This window comes from Pseudophryne corroboree, chromosome 1 (assembly GCF_028390025.1).
Source record: "Pseudophryne corroboree isolate aPseCor3 chromosome 1, aPseCor3.hap2, whole genome shotgun sequence".
Taxonomy (NCBI): Eukaryota; Metazoa; Chordata; class Amphibia; order Anura; family Myobatrachidae; genus Pseudophryne; species Pseudophryne corroboree.
The window spans coordinates 218,268,685-218,285,860 of NC_086444.1; the positions used below are offsets into that span (position 1 = coordinate 218,268,685).

General features: G+C 43.8%; 1 protein-coding gene across 2 annotated transcripts in view; it reads right to left on the reverse strand.

The window, feature by feature from the left end:
- Positions 1 to 17,176, reverse strand: part of NUDT12 (nudix hydrolase 12) — a 117,612-nt gene that overhangs the window by 71,638 nt on the left and 28,798 nt on the right. The window contains exons 4-5 of one of the 2 annotated variants that reach the window (XM_063964083.1): positions 16,392 to 16,559; positions 12,122 to 12,235 (exon numbers count right to left, since the gene is read on the reverse strand). In XM_063964083.1, coding sequence (XP_063820153.1) covers positions 12,122 to 12,235; positions 16,392 to 16,559 — 282 coding nt within the window. The remainder of the gene's footprint in view (positions 1 to 12,121; positions 12,236 to 16,391; positions 16,560 to 17,176) is intronic. The other variant, XM_063964084.1, reaches the window with a different exon arrangement.

Sequence of the window (17,176 nt, forward strand, 5' to 3'; positions counted from 1 at the left end):
GCAGTGCGACTCCGCCAAGTAAATTTGCTATGCAGTTAGGAATTTTACTCACGGCATTACGAGTTTTTTTCTTCGTTCTGGTGATCGTAATGTGATTGACAGGAAGTGGGTGTTTCTGGGCGGAAACTGGCCGTTTTCTGGGAGTGTGTGAAAAAACGCTGCCGTTTCTGGGAAAAACGCGGGAGTGTCTGAAGAAACGGGGGAGTGTCTGGGCGAACGCTGGGTGTGTTTGTGACGTCAAACCAGGAACGAAACTGACTGAACTGATCGCAGTTGCCGAGTAAGTGTGGAGCTACTCAGAAACTGCTAAGAAGTGTCTATTCGCAATTCTGCTAATCTTTCGTTTGCAATTTTGCTAAGCTAAGATTCACTCCCAGTAGGCGGTGGCTTAGCGTGTGCAATGCTGCTAAAAGCAGCTTGCGAGCGAACAACTCGGAATGAGGGCCAATGCCCCTAGTCAAGATGAGCTCGGAAATGTTTGTTGGACCATGTACAGACCCTTAGTACGGGATGAGAAGGATTGAATGAATACTTCGCATGACCTAGAAGCTTGTTAAAAAATTTTTTGTTTTTGTCTTTTGCACTAATAGAAAACTCTCCATCTGGATAAGACCACTGGTAAACACTAATTCGGCAAATGGGAGGTGGCTGTCTCTGTGCAAATGGACGGGCTGAATAAGGCATTGAGTGTCAGGGTGCAGACTTCTTTGCAAAATTGGAAAGGGGTCACAGTAGCTAATCTTAGATAGTGTGCTATTGAACATCACAAGAATAGTGCTAGGCGCAGAGAACAACAGGTGGAGAGGTTGAGGACGGTAAGTATACTGGCACATACAGGAAAGACCCATCAGTCCAAACCCCAGATCCCTAATGGTCAATAATATGTTACACTTGTAGGAAGGAAGGGCATTTTGCCAGAGATTGTAGGAGTAGTAGGACACATAGTCAATATAGATCCCCTAGACAGAAAACACAAGCCACATTATTAAACACATAGACGGGACCAAGGGACATATAGTAAGGAATCATAAACCATATAGAAAACACAGATTCGGCTAATGGGAAGAACAAAATAAATGCAACATTACCCTTTGACAAAACTTGCTGGGGTTAAGATGGGGCCTCTAAACTTTTGCTTCTTTTTCCTAGCAGAAATGGCCCCTGATTAACTTAATTTTGTTAGATATGATATACATATACTATGCTCCCGCTCAGGAATTTCAAAGTATGTTAGACACCCACGAAGACTAATGTCGCATTCTACTGTTCTAGATGCATGTCCATCACAGGTAGAGGAAATTATCTCACAGATACCGGGTTCCCTATGAATTTAGGATGGACAGGACACTGGATTGATGGCTGGGATAGTCCCAAAAGCGATACGACAAACACAGAATTTTTTTTTAAGGGGAGTAGACCAAGTAGAGAATCACTTCCCCGTAGTGCCCAATCCAGTTGTCAAATTTTTATAAAATCTTCTTCACCTCTACAAACTCATCTGTCACCAATCTCTATTCTGTTTCTCTACAGTTTCCTCTTCATCTTTTACGTTCACACGGGGTGGTACAATACATGGACCCAAGTATAGTTCAAACTCCACATGCCTAGGTCCTTCAGAGTTCTGCCCGAACCCAGTATATCTCAACAGCACGATGACACCAGTATTACTGCAGTGTGCCTTGTCATGCACAAAGGGTGGAGAATGGGAATACTGGTGAAGGGAAATTTTGTATAGACACTGATATGCCTGTTGGTGAATGGAAAACCGTACATTTTCTTTTTCATTTTCTTCTTCTTTCTCTCCTCTAGAGATGTTTCTTTTTTCTTCTTCTTTTTTTTTTGGAGTTATGCTCATGGTACTCTACATTGCAAACACACAATAGTTAAATTAAGATACAAAAATTTGTGTTCCCTACAGGAAAAGGCAGTCTGGAGGACAAAGGCGTATGGCCAGGAGTCCTCAGGACTGTGGACAGGTGGACACGGTAAGCCAGTAGCCCCCAGAGCATACCTTCCAAGTCTAGCTGAGGTGGCACACGGTCTGACTCATCTAGGCAAAGAGGGTATGTGCAGGCTGATGAGAGCCTACCGGTGTGCGCCAGGATTCTATTCTCATGCAGGTAAGAGAGCAATGACCTGTCTTGCTTGCTTGAGGAAGAATATTGGTAAAGCAATACCAACAGAGCCATCCCATATCCCTCCTGCAGACGGATCTTTTCAGGAAATACAAATCGACTTCGTACAGTTAACACCCTTTAGGAATTATTGTTATGTATTGGTGTGCACTGATGTTTTCTCAAACTGGGTAGAGGCATTTCCTGCCGCCACGGATGCTGCTGTGTTTACTGCAAAGAAAAATTGCGCAGAAATTTGTGTGTAGATAATGGTACTCCCTAGAAGTAGGAGCAAAGCTTGAAATTGTACCATTGTATCATAGATACTGCCATTAGTATTATGTAGCTTCGGAACCACTCCCAGATCTTCACTCAACGAATCACCCTCTTCAAAATTTGTTTTTGTTTTGGTATTTGTGTCTTTTTGGTTGTTTTTGGAAGACAACCTCATGTCATTATTGATCCGCACAATGATCAGAAATAATAAGATTTTACTTACCGGTAAATCTATTTCTCGTAGTCCGTAGTGGATGCTGGAGACTCCTGTCAAAGTCAGAAAAATATCACGCTGCACACTGCCATATATGCACCTCATGCGTGTGCCCGCTGCACGTGCATGAGCCCTCCCGTGCGTGCGTATACTCGCGGTCGCGTGCACTCGCGGACGCGCGGTATGCGCATTTACGGTAGAGTTTGTGTATGTCTAGCGGGCGACTCAATCGTAACATATTTTATTCATATAATGTATTTTGTAGATTATGGTCCCTTTGATAGAATCTGAAAGTTTAGTTAATGTAGTATGTTCGGGGACAAAGAGATCCCTCTTTGTTTGATACGAAGGGTCAGACAGGGGTTACGCAGTGGTGTTTAGTATCCATCGGAAGAGAATATAATTAGCAATATTCCGGTGTTGGTTTGAAGCGGATTAATCGCTCGTGCGTATAGTTATGGACATAAGAAGTTTATGGACATTTACTATATTTGCACTTTATTACCCATGCGGCGGGAAACCCAGTTTCCCACCCACCTGAGCAGTTAGGAATAGTCACAGCCCACCTGTATGAACCAACCTATGACCTTTTGTTATAATGCGAAGACGAATTTCTGTGTCCAATGAACAATAAGAATGTAGGGACCATTGTACTGTATTGTGTGTAGTGTATAAAAGGACAAGCCGATCTGGGCCAGCTCTCTACTCTCTTCAACGGTTCTCATTGCTAATAATCGGGAGCTGGATATCCAGAAAGGCGCTTGCGATTGTTTCCCCTGGTGCGTAAGTTCTCTGCAACCATATTGTCTCTTATTTAATGTTATAAGCCATTCTCTCTCTCCTTCCCCCCCTTTAAATGTAATTGTATCTGTATTGTATTTTATGTGTAGTGATTCGGTTAGGTATTTTATGTTATCTTGGTAGTGTATAACTTGTATTGTATTATTCTTTTGCAATTGAACGTTCATTCTTTTCCTTAAAGGTGTTGTGACCTTAGACCGGTATTAGAGTGTTTATTATATTGCTAAGGGGTTCTCAGAGCGTCACATACGCTCATACAGCTTTTAAACTAACAAAGTTACACTGTGTTGCATTTACACCTTATCACTGCACAAGGGTTTACAGTATAAGTACATTGTATATGGTATAGTTATAAAGGTTTAACACTGTGAGCGTCAGCGTCGCTTGTGATCTCCTCGTGGTCCCGAGCGTCCGCTACGCTGATAGCGTATCATTACGTTAGTCGGCAGCCTATAGCGTGCTTGCCTTTACGCTCTAAGCCGTGAGCGAACGTGCCGCTCGTGCGTCTCATCCACGGCTAAGCATTCGTTACGCTACGTGCGTACTCTTATGGTATTCCATACGCCAATTGCGTACTGTGTTCTTTAACCTTTTAGAGTGTTTTATACAAGGTATAGAATAGGCATTGTCACTCCGTAAGGACCATGGGGAATAGACGGGCTCCGCAGGAGACAGGGCACTTTAAGAAATAATTTGGAGACTGGTGTGCTTTGGCACCTCCCTCTATGTCCCTCCTCCAGACCTCAGTTAGAGAAACTGTGACCGGAAGAGCTGACACTACAAGGAAAGGATTTTGGAATCCAGGGCAAGACTCATACCAGTCACACCAATCACACCGTATAACTCGTGATAAACTTACCCAGTTAACAGTATGAACAACAACGGAGCATCAGATCAACCCTGATGCAACCAACATAACCCTTATTTAAACAATAACTATATACAAGTATTGCAGAAGAAGTCCGCACTTGGGACGGGCGCCCAGCATCCACTACGGACTACGAGAAATAGATTTACCGGTAAGTAAAATCTTATTTTCTCTAACGTCCTAGTGGATGCTGGGGACTCCGTAAGGACCATGGGGATTATACCAAAGCTCCCAAACGGGCGGGAGAGTGCGGATGACTCTGCAGCACCGAATGAGCCAACACAAGGTCCTCCTCAGCCAGGGTATCAAACTTGTAGAACTTTGCAAAGGTGTTTGAACCTGACCAAGTAGCTGCTCGGCAAAGCTGTAATGCCGAGACCCCTCGGGCAGCCGCCCAAGAAGAGCCCACCTTCCTTGTGGAATGGGCCTTAACTGATTTAGGCAGCGAGCCGCAGAATGCGCCTGCTGAATCGTGTTACAGATCCAGCGAGCAATAGTTTGCTTTGAAGCAGGCGCCCCAAGCTTGTTGGAAGCATACAGGATAAACAAAGATTCTGTTTTCCTGACCCTAGCCGTTCTGGCTACATAAACCTTCAAAGCCCTGACCACATCTAGTAACTCGGAATCCTCCAAGTCACGAGTAGCCCCAGGCACCACAATAGGTTGGTTTATATGAAAGGATGACACCACTTTTGGCAGAAATTGTGGACGGATCCGCAATTCTGCCCTGTCCATATGGAAAACCAGATAGGGGCTTTTATGTGACAAAGCCGCTAATTCTGACACACGCCTAGCTGAAGCCAAGGCTAATAGCATGACCACCTTCCACGTGAGAAATTTTAACTCCACGGTTTTGAGTGGCTCAAACCAGTGTGACTTCAGGAAACTCAACACCACGTTAAGATCCCAAGGTGCCACAGGAGGCACAAAAGGGGGCTGAATATGCAGCACTCCCTTTACAAACGTCTGGACTTCAGGAAGAGAAACCAGTTCTTTTTGAAAGAAAATGGATAGAGCCGAAATCCGGACCTTAATGGAACCCAATTTCAGGCCCAAAGTCACTCCCGACTGTAGGAAGTGAAGGAAACGGCCCAGCTGGAATTCCTCCGTAGGGGCATTCCTGGCCTCACACCAAGCAACATATTTTCGCCATATACGGTGATAATGTTTAGCCGTCACGTCCTTCCTAGCCTTTATCAGCGTAGGAATAACCTCATCCGGAATGCCTTTTTCTGCTAGGATCCGGCGTTCAACCGCCATGCCGTCAAACGCAGCCGCGGTAAGTCTTGGAACAGACAGGGCCCCTGTTGTAACAAGACCTGTCTTAGAGGCAGAGGCCATGGGTCCTCTGTGAGCATTTCTTGCAGATCCGGATACCAAGTCCTTCTTGGCCAATCCGGAACAATGAGTATTGTTCTCACTCTTCTTTTCTTATGATTCTCAGCACCTTTGGTATGAGAGGAATAGGAGGAAATACATAAACCGGCTGGAACACCCACGGTGTCACTAGTGCGTCTACAGCTATTGCCTGAGGGTCTCTTGACCTGGCGCAATATCTCTGTAGCTTTTTGTTGAGGCGGGATGCCATCATGTCCACCTGTTGCAGTTCCCACCGCCTTGCTTGATGAAGTCCCCACTCTCCCGGGTGGAGGTCGTGCCTGCTGAGGAAGTCTGCTTCCCAGTTGTCCACTCCCGGAATGAACACTGCTGACAGTGCTCTTACGTGATTCTCCGCCCAGCGAAGAATTCTGTTGGCTTCTTCCATCGCCATCCTGCTCCTTGTGCCGCCTTGGCGGTTTACATGAGCCACTGCGGTGATATTGTCTGACTGAATCAGAACCGGTTGGTCGCGAAGCAGGGACTCCGCTTGACGTAGGGCGTTGTATATGGCCCTTAGTTCCAGGATGTTGATGTGAAGGCAAGTCTCCTGACTTGACCACAGCCCTTGGAAATTTCTTCCCTATGTGACTGCCCCCCCACCCTCGGAGGCTTGCATCCGTGGTCACCAGGACCCAGTCCTGAATGCCGAATCTGCGACCTTCGATAAGGTGAGCACTCTGCAGCCACCACAGGAGAGACACCCTGGCCCTGGGGGATAGGGTGATTAACCGATGCATCTGAAGATGTGATCCGAACCACTTGTCCAGTAAGTCCCATTGGAAGGTCCTCGCATGGAACCTGCCGAAGGGAATGGCTTCGTATGATGCCACCATCCTTCCCAGGACTCAAGTGCAGTGATGCACTGACACCTGTTTTGCTTTTAATAGATTCCTGACCAGTGTCACGAGCTCCTGAGCTCTCTCTATCGGGAGATAAACCCTTTTCTGGTCTGTGTCTAGGATCATGCCTAGGAGAGGCAGATGAGCTGTAGGAACCAACTGCGAATTTGGAATATATAGAATCCAGCCGTGTTGCCGTTACACTTCCAGAGAAAGTGATACGCTGTTCAGCCACTGCTCTCTTGATCTCGCTTTTATGAGGAGACACACCACACACTCAGGGAATGCTCATCTGAAGACAATTCCCCCATAAGGCCCTTTGGAGAGACAGAGAGAGAGTATGCCAGCACACACCCCAGCGCTATTAACCCAGGAATAACACAGTAACTTAATGTTAACCCAGTAGCTGCTGTTTATATTGATTTTTGCGCCTAATTATGTGCCCCCCCTCTCTTTTTACCCTCTTCTACCGTGTAACTGCAGGGGAGAGACTGGGGAGCTTCCTCTCAGCGGTGCTGTGGAGAAAAAACATGGCGCTGGGGAGTGCTGAGGAAGAAGCCCCGCCCCCTTGACGGCGGGCTTCTGTCCCGCTTTCATGTACAATTTTGGCGGGGGCTCATACATATATACAGTGCCCAACTGTATATTATGCAAACTTTTGCCAAAGAGGTCTCTAATTGCTGCCCAGGGCGCCCCCCCCCAGTGCTCTAAAGTGACCGGAGTATGTGGGTTTAATGTGGGAGCAATGGCGCACAGCTGCATTGCTGTGCGCTACCTCAGTGAAGACTGGAGTCTTCTGCCGCCGATTTCGAAGTCTTCTTGCTTCTTTCACCGGCTTCTGTCTTCCGGCTCTGCGAGGGGGACGGCGGCGCGGCTCCGGGATCGGACGACAAAGGGTGAGATCCTGTGTACGATCCCTCTGGAGCTAATGGTGTCCAGTAGCCTAAGAAGCAGGACCTATCTTCAGTGAGTAGGGCTGCTTCTCTCCCCTCAGTCCCACGCTGCAGAGAGTCTGTTGCCAGCAGATCTCTCTGAAAATAAAAAAACCTAACAAAATACTTTCTTATAGCAAGCTCAGGAGAGCTCACTAAGTAGCACCCAGCTCGTCCGGGCACAGATTCAAACTGAGGTCTGGAGGAGTGACATAGAGGGAGGAGTCAGAGCACACCAGTCTCCAAATTCTTTCTTAAAGTGCCCTGTCTCCTGCGGAGCCCGTCTACTCCCCATGGTCCTTACGGAGTCCCCAGCATCCACTAGGAAGTTAGAGAAACACCAATGAGGTGACAGTACAGTACCTTATTGAGATGAGCCAGCATTTGAGAACTTGACAAAAGAACTTGAAACTGTTGATTGCTGGTATGCCAAATACTAACTGTCTTGATTGTGAACCAAGAGACTGTGTGATTGTTCTTACGCTCAGGTTGCCTAATAGACAGGTGGGATGGACCATACCAAGTTTTGTTGACAGCACTATCCCAGTGAAAGTAGCCGAGAGAGAGACTTGGGTCCACGATTCCCATTGCAGGAAAGTCGGTAGTCCGGAAGGAACTCGTAAATGGAGTGAGATCGCAAAAGTATCACCAGAGACTCTGTTCCGTGAAGACTGAGAGGCGGCACTGTTGAACACTACCTGAGCATACTAAAGGATTGCAGAAAGACCAGTCATTGTAATTGATTTGTTATGAACAAGAGTTGTTTTGTTCTATTTCTCTTTTCTCTCTTTCCCGCTGACAAACATTTTTTTTCAGGATATTCTATTTTTGCGAGGTTTTTTTATGAGGAGTCGAGTGTGGGACTGGAACTGGTTCTGGAGGAAGGAGTGATTTCCTTATAGGAGCCCAGGATTAGCCGATCAGTTTGTTAAAGTCAGAGAAAAATCAAAGTTCTAGTAGTTATGGAGTTCAGAGGTAATCAGGAACAATCAGACAATGGCTATTCACACATTAAAGATAAAGAGCTCATTAATATATGTGGAAGAAAGGTTTATGAGTGGCTCTCGCCGAACTCCGAAGATTTATGTTATTTAGGAAGGACACTACTTATAACCCTTGTTCAATTATTAAACAGACCTAGCATACGTTCCAGAAATGGAAACAATGTTCAGAAAATTATAGGAATATGTAGATCATGAAAATTTTATATGTCACTGTCACGATTTGTTTGTGTCTTCTTCATCTACCCAGCAGAACCTTAATCGAATCCAAACATCAGTGTACAAAGACGTAGGTACATGTATGTGTGAAATGTTCGTCGCAAATCAGACATTATAGGCCAAAGCACTGTCCCAGCATACTCTATAGGTTGAATGATGTCCCACACCCAACCAGTGGTCCCGTGACTGCCGAGTGCATATAGAGGATGTCTCGTCCTCCTCCCTGTCTTCCCCAAATATAGTCAAGTGTCTGATTTGCGAAATGCATACATACTTGTGTCTAGGTCACCGATTATTGTATGAAAGATTTTTTTTCCTTATGTTAATAATTGATGGCAGTTATTGTTTGCTGCCAAAGGGTGAACTGTCGAAGTCAAAAATATTACATAAAAAGAACATACAAACTACACACATTATGAGTCGCTATACTTGCAAATACGCGCAGCGAGCACAGCAATATATGGTAACACACGCATTTACACGGACATGACACAGAGATGGATTCGACACTTATTTCATACAGTACATAACTATAATAATATCAAGCCCCAGACATCATGATGATTTAAAATTATATAATGAAATAATGTCATGTATGTGTATTATTTGAACGAAACCAGATAGACCTGTCATATTTACTATTAAAGCAACCAGATTAATGTGTAGATTCATTTGATACTTGTTATAAAGTTGTAGGACATTGCAACAAATAATTATGATTAAATGTATGTAAGCTAAAATCACTTTTGTTAGAACAATAGATAGTATAAACAGGTAGTGGACAGAAGCTCAGGCCAGCCCCTTTGGACGTCCCCAAGGCTGAACCTGTTTAGCATATACAAAGAGACTAGTGACTCATCATGAATGAGTAAGTTCCCTCCCCCAAACTAGATAACACATTGCTGATCACACAGGAGTGCAGTTCCTGTTTTGGTCTCAGAGTAAGATGGAGTCCCAGCATGATTTTACAGAGAGAGAGAGAGACATAAGCATTGAGGGAATGGTATTGTATTGCTGGCCTGTAACTGTATGTAACTGTAACTGTATGTTTTAACTGCTTACTGTGGGAGTGTAACCATGTAACTATAGGTATAATGTACTTTGTAATATATTGAATCCATATCCTTTTAATAACAAATATATACATCAATGAGCTTTGGAACTCAGATAATGTGTGGGTGTATTGTTTTCTCTTATGGGATGCAGTGTTTTGCGATGTACAGCGCACTTTTATCGTATATGGTAATAAGATGCACCTGGCGTCTGCAGTATCTATTAGAGTGGGCATTTTAAATATTTGTGAGAAAGCAATTTGGCATTCACATTGGGATTCCGGAGTCGGTATTTTGACTGCCGGGATTCTATCTGGCGGCATATTAACTACATCCAGCTTCGTATGTCAGTGAAGTCTGCAGCAGCAAGGTGACAAGGCTGTAGATGCAGACAGTAACGGCCATGCAGACAGCTATAACTCCCATCATCTTACTACTGTAAAGGGCCCAATACACTAGAACGATAATGCCCGATTTCAGCCATTCGGGCCGATATACCGGATGAAATCGGGCATTTCAGATGTGTTTTACATCCGTTCCGATCCTATGCGTGTTCCCCTGAGCATCGGATCAGATCTCCTAGATTGACTGTGCTGCACTCGTGATATGTCGGACCCCGCAGGCATGGCTGGGATCGCACAAGATTCATCGTAAGCAAAAGGAACGCATAAGATGTATCTTATGCGATCCTACCCCCGGGAGGCTGCCGGGATGATCGCCTGCGACATGAGAAAACTCCTAGCTCCCAACAAACAACAAACTCTTCAGATGCCTAGGTGAAGGTGCCACAGATCACACTCTAGGCAAAGAACAGTAGAACAAGTGTTCACAATCCTAAGAGGATGTCAGAACATTGGAGTGAGGTCTCCACAGACCACCATCACACAGCTGGGCACCGAGTAAATACAAGACCGCAGCCAGGACCCATGTGCCCCTGCACTCTGAACCTAGCCCTATGTCTCAGGAAACATGGCAAGCACCTCAAGCCTCACATATTTCATGGCTGACCCAGATGCCAGACACAAAGGAAGAGGCGTTATGGTATAATGATGGTATGGTCCCAAACAAGGTCTGCCTAGCCAGCAATGTGCAAGTAGATACAAACAGACAAGTACTAAATAGAGTAAAGTAATGTGAAATAAAAGTTTTTTAAAAAGAAAGTGTAAATTCTGTTGTTCTTTAGTTCCACCTTGCACGTTCATTTAGAGTAGGGGTGGGGAACCTGCGGCCCTCCACCTGTTGTTGAACTACACATCCCAGCATGCCCTGAAACAGTTTTAGCATGGCCAAATAGCAAAACTGTAGCAGGGCATGCTGGTATGTGTAGTTCAACAACAGCTGGAGGGCCAAAGGTTCCCCATCCCTGATTTAGAGAGTTACTGTATAAATGAGCTCAATAAGGAAACAGGCAGTAAGTGAATATAGAATCAATACACTACATTATATGATCATTCTTACTCCCTGTTAAAAAAATTACAACACCGTCCAAAAGTTATTTTTAAAATAGTGACATTTTTGCCTCACCGCATCAACAGGAGAAAGTGAGAAGATAAATACTTATGCCCTTATTTATCAATGAGTGCTAAATTTCACTGTGAGTGATAAATTGCACCAGCCAATAAGCTCCTAACTGTCATGTTTCAAACACAGCTTGTAACATGGCAGTTAGGAGCTGATTGGCTGGTGCAATTTATCACGCACAGTGAAATTTATCACTCATTGATAAATAAGGGCATTCATTTTTGCACTGAAGTACACCAGAGGGGAAGCATTAGATATCCCGGCTGTTGGGATCCCAGCGGTCACCATACCGGCGCCGGGATACCGACAACTATTCTTCCCTCTTGGGGTGTCCACGACACCTGTAGGGGGAATAAATAGCGTTGCACGCCACCGTGCCCGCAAGGGGCTATTTTGCACTCGCCCCACTACCGGCATTCCAGCGGTCAGCATCGGTATGCTGAGCGCAGGGATCCTGACAGTTGGGATATCGTAATACACCCCACCAGAGGCTGTGCCCAAGCGTGTAGCTGGTCTATGGAGTAATTGGAAAATGAACAAATAATCATCTCGAGCTGGGAGCAAATTGAGGGCTCCAAACTGCGAAACATGGGAAAACAGATGCTATAAGATTACTTTCTGCTATATGGAGGAAGAGGATTACAGGCAGCCATCTTGCTCAGCAACACAATCTGTTTGTGAACTGTGGAAGGAAACCTGAGATCCCAGACAAAACCCATGCAAAAAGGTGGAGCACATTCAAACTCTGCAAAGACACAGCCCAGGAGAAACCATGTCTTTTCACAAGCTGCAATCAATGGTGGTAGTAACATTTATTTACTAGTGCAATGTTAAGCAATGAAAGGAGTAATAATGTAGATGTGTCACTTATATGAGAACAAAATACTGTAAAAGACATTAGTACCTGGTTCTATAAACCCAGCCAAACAAGAGAACATGCCAGCAGGAAATCTCTTCTGTCTCCCCAACAAGCAGTGGTTTCCATCAGGATGCACTATAAGCATTATCACTACAGGATCTGAATATGGAAAGAAGGAATAATAGTTTTATGAATAATGAACCTACTAAATATATCCATGCCTGGTATTTATTTATATATTTTTTAATTGTACCGTATGAGTGGAATATCTTTTTTCAGCTACAATTTGACACAAGTTGGCTGTAGTGCACCAGAGCGTGGGTTTGAAAAGCAACATAATGACGTCTGATGAGGAACATTACTTTGCAGTGAGGATTCAGGAGGAGCAGCTCAAATGGTATAATATATAGATTTCCAGCAGTCTCACCAAATCACACAGGGGTTAAATCATGTCACAAGGGTATGGAGTGAACCCCATTCAAAATTAGTTCAATAAGTAGTGAAACTTAGTAATGTAATAACAGTACTAAAGCTGCTGCCTTAGTGCTCAGCAAATGAGCATCAGGACAGCAGCAGCAGATTAATCTTAGAAGGTCAAGTATAGTGTGATCAGACTGGGGCTAAGTAGCTGCATAGGACGGAGCTATAGATGATATGAAGTAAGTAGTTACGCGTGTTATGTAAATGCATGTCGGGAGCTTTGGAACTATTTGTTGTAGGCATGGGAGTGTACATACTGGACATTGTGCTTTTTTATGCACTGTTCCTTATTTTATATACCTATACCTGCTATTTACAGTTACCTAATCAGAATACGGTTCACTATATATGCCATTACAAACGTGGCCAATCTGAAGAATCTTGCTTCTTCTCACGCTTCCATTCCTCACTAGATTCGGAAAGCCAACTTCCCATTAGGCATGGAGAAATATTCAATTGTTCAATCAAAAATGAATCTCTATCATTAGCCAACCAGAAGCCAGTGCTTGTCAATCAATCAAAATATAAGGGTCTATTTACTAAGCCTTGGATGGACATAACATCGCTGGAGATAAAGTACCAGCCAATCAGCTCCAAACTGCCATGCCACAGGCTGTGTTTGAAAAATGACAGTTAGGAGCTGATTGGCTGGTACTTTATCTCCAGCGACTTTATCTACATCCAAGGCTTAGTAAATAGACCCCAGATTTATCAAGCCTTGGAGAGTGACAAATAGCACAGTGATAAAGTACCAGCCAACCAGCTCCTAACTGTCATTTTTCAAACACAGCCTGTGACATGGCAGTTAAGAGCTGATTGGTTGGTACTTTATCACTGTGCTATTTATCACTCTCCAAGGCTTGATAAATAGGGGCCATAAATTGAACACCGGAGGCCTGGGCTTTCTTGGTAACTTTGGAAAACCATCAGGTTTTGTGTGATTATGGTTATTTTTTCACCCCTGAGTTTATGGCATCGGTGTGCTGAGGCAGGTGGTACTGTACATAGGATATGTATTTTGAAGGTGTGCCATGGACACGTAGGCGAGTTTTGCGTATGTAGTGAGCCGTCTGCTTTCAGACCTACCTCTTGCACCAAGCATAGGCTGGTGCAGGAGCGCTGACAATGATGGCTACCTTCCCAAGCCGACGGAACGGGGCAGTGCGGCTACATACATGTATGCGACTCTACATACAGGCAACTGCTGTCAAGTTACACGTGACTCTGAATCAGCCACCACGGCTGTATGCCTGGCATGTCATTTCTTTTCCAAACTTTTACACGTAACCGTATTTTTAACCATTGGTTCCATGGAAAGTATAACATTGGGGTTTCAATGGATTTATTTTTCCTGTTCCATACAATGTGCACTTCAGCATATTTATTGCATTATTAATGACATAAATTACGTCTCATTTTATACTTAACGTATATCCTATTAAATTCCAAGCACAATCTCTAGAAGGTGCGCTGCATGCGTGTGTGCCAGGACACCTCCCAAATATACACGCTATGGCATTCACAGCACGAAGAAAGCTGGTCAGTGCTCAATACATTTCAATCTATAATTTCTGTGTGGCAGCCATAGCTCAGGCAATCGCAGGACTATCCAGAGCCATCTCCCAACAACTGTCAGCAAGATTAATTGAATACTGAAAGTGATAAGGCAAATTGCTGCAGACAGAGGCAGAGGAGAAATGCCACAAGCACAAACAGAAAATATATCGCTGAATTATAATTGGGACTCTACCCCTGAAATATTCCTGGTCTATAACAATGCAGTAGTATAACTGTATATGAAGAAAGACTCTGTGACATATTTAGCATATACGCACTATAAATTATAAGACATAACAGATATGAAGATTTATATCACCGACTGTACTCTGGCAGATTAAGACAGAATAAGTTATATAGAGCTCTCTGATGTGAAAAGAGTGCACTCTCTCCCTTCTATAAATATCCCCACCAGCAAGGTAACACAAGCATGAATCATGCCAATCCTTTAATGCAATGTGACAAGTAGTCAAAATAATACAATTGATGAATTTTTTGGAACAATGCTTTCATTTTCCTTATTTAACGCTTGAGCTGTTGGAAGTTACGAGCTCATATCGGTATTTTACTACACATTATATAGCGCTACATTTGTGAGCTACCTGTACTGGATGCGAAGGATAAACAAGAGCACAGTGACAGCCGAGTTCCATGCATTGGGCCTGCGTATTGAGTTTATTATGGTGCTGCCTGACATTTAATGACTGGCATATGGATGTTGGAATCGAAATGGACTGTAATAGAATGGCGAGGTAATAAAGTGCTGCACGGGCGACCAGCCACGGACACCTGATCAGCGGACCACAACGCAGTTTGGCCAAATTGTACAGATCCTTCATTATGTCGGAGACAGACTGCTTGGGCTATTTGCTACTCACACAGGCTGATAATGATCATCTGTCAACCACATTTACAGGGATGTTAATAGACAGTATATCAGTCAGATAATTTGAGGATATTATGCTTGTCCTGGGATTATTACTAGTGTTCACACTACACTGTTTTAGCAGGGCGCCGCATCTGTCCAACCCCATGTGGGGTCTACTTACTATGCCTTGGATGGAGATAAAGTGGACAGAGATTCAAGTACCAGCCAATCAGCTCCTAAATTCCACGTCTCAGGCTGGGTTTGAAAAATGTCAGTTAGGAGCTGATTGGCTGTACTTTATCTCCGTCCACTTTATCCCCATCCAAGGCTTAGTAAATAGACCTCTGTGACCTCAGACCAATTATTTTTCTTTATTCCTTCTCATGGATATAGTGCCAAATTCAGACCTGATCGCAACAGCTGCATTTTTCTCTAATGGCCAAAACCATGGTCAGTGCAGGTGGGGCAGATGTAACATGTGCAGAGAGAGTTATATTTGGGTGGGGTGTGTTCAAACTGAACTCTAAATTGCAGTGTATAAATAAAGCAGACAGTATTTACACTGCACAGAAACAATATAACCCCACCTGCAGTGCACATGGTTTTGCCCATTACAGAAAGATTTTGCTGCTGCAATCAGGTCTGAATTAGGCACATAGAACTGTGTGGGAAGTAAACTAACTTCATACTGAAGCGTAAACCAAGGCAAAAAAAGAAAGGAGAGTTGTCAATTATACGATAGAGATGGTTGTTTAGGGACATCTCAGCAGAAAGCCAACCTGTAGTGCAGAGCATCAAGCCCTTTAGGCAGGGAAGCCTATTCTTATTGTCATCATTTATTTATCAGGGCCATGTAGGGTCTGCAGCGCTGTACAAAGAGCATACAGCAAAGCAGTACATTGAGTTACATATTGGCCTACAGGATATACAGCTCTTTCTGCACTAATCATTCATTCTGTTTTTGATTATTTTCTAAGCTTTTATTTTCCCTAACAAGAACTCACGCCGCTTTAAATGAACATCGCATTTCATGTTCGGTCTTTTACACAACATACAAAATCAACCACCTTACAAAACAGTGATTCTGCCTGACAATACTAGGAGGGCTCTTTGGCTGCACAACTAAAGCCCAGCAAGTTCCCTGGTATTACATAGCAAGCTGTGCAGCCAGAACTCAGCCCAGGCAACTGCTCGCAGTGCTTCTTACAGCTGTGTCTATTACAGTCATTTCTGCCATTGCATGATAATGATAAGCTCCGTTTGCACAAAAGACACTTCACTGTGCTTATGTTCTATCCAAACTGCATTTCAATCAATTCATCAAATACGTTCTCTTTCTGTTTTCTACGTAGACTGGCAACAATAATTCATTATTCAGTGTTAAATCTATTTCTTGTACTATGCACTTACCTAATCTTGGATATGATGTGTTATGGATGCCTTGTAAACTGGGACAACCTCCTTTTAAACAGGTTCGTTTGTACCCACCTTCTTCAATTACTGTTTCGCCTCCACAAGTTGGGCAGAACTTGTACCGGCTGTGCCAAGCAAGTACAGACCGTGCTTGTGCTAAAATGCCTGGAACAGAAAGATAGCGATGTTTATTATGTCCTGAAAATAATATATCCTAGCTGCCATATGCTTGGTAAAACAAGAGAGTGATGTAATGTGTTTTAAAGATGGATGTACAGGTATTCATGGTCAGCTCCACAGTGATTACAACAAAACTGTATATATGATACCTACTAATAACACATCTTTTATTATTATTAATATTATTATTATTATCTTTATGGCGCCACAAGGGGTCTACAGCGCCTTACAAAGTCCTGTACAGAACATTACAGGCACTAGACAGTTTATAAACATTGCTGCATCGGCAATACCCAAACAAGGAGCGGCGTGGCAGAACTCAAGGGTTAGGCACCATTGTAGGTAGTGGGGTGGAGATAATAATATATGTGAGTGAAGGAAAAGCATATGAGGGAAGAGGGCCCTGCTCGTGAGAGCTTACAGTCCAAAATAACTGATGTTCTACATTATTTGCCATAATTATTCAGTTACACTGTCCCATCCAACCTCCTAGGTGCTACTGAGACTCTGTAATACCGTATTAAAGGTCTTATCTGCTCTCAATAATATGAAATACGGGACTCATAAATAGTCATTAAACAGAAACACTTCTAGCAGAATAC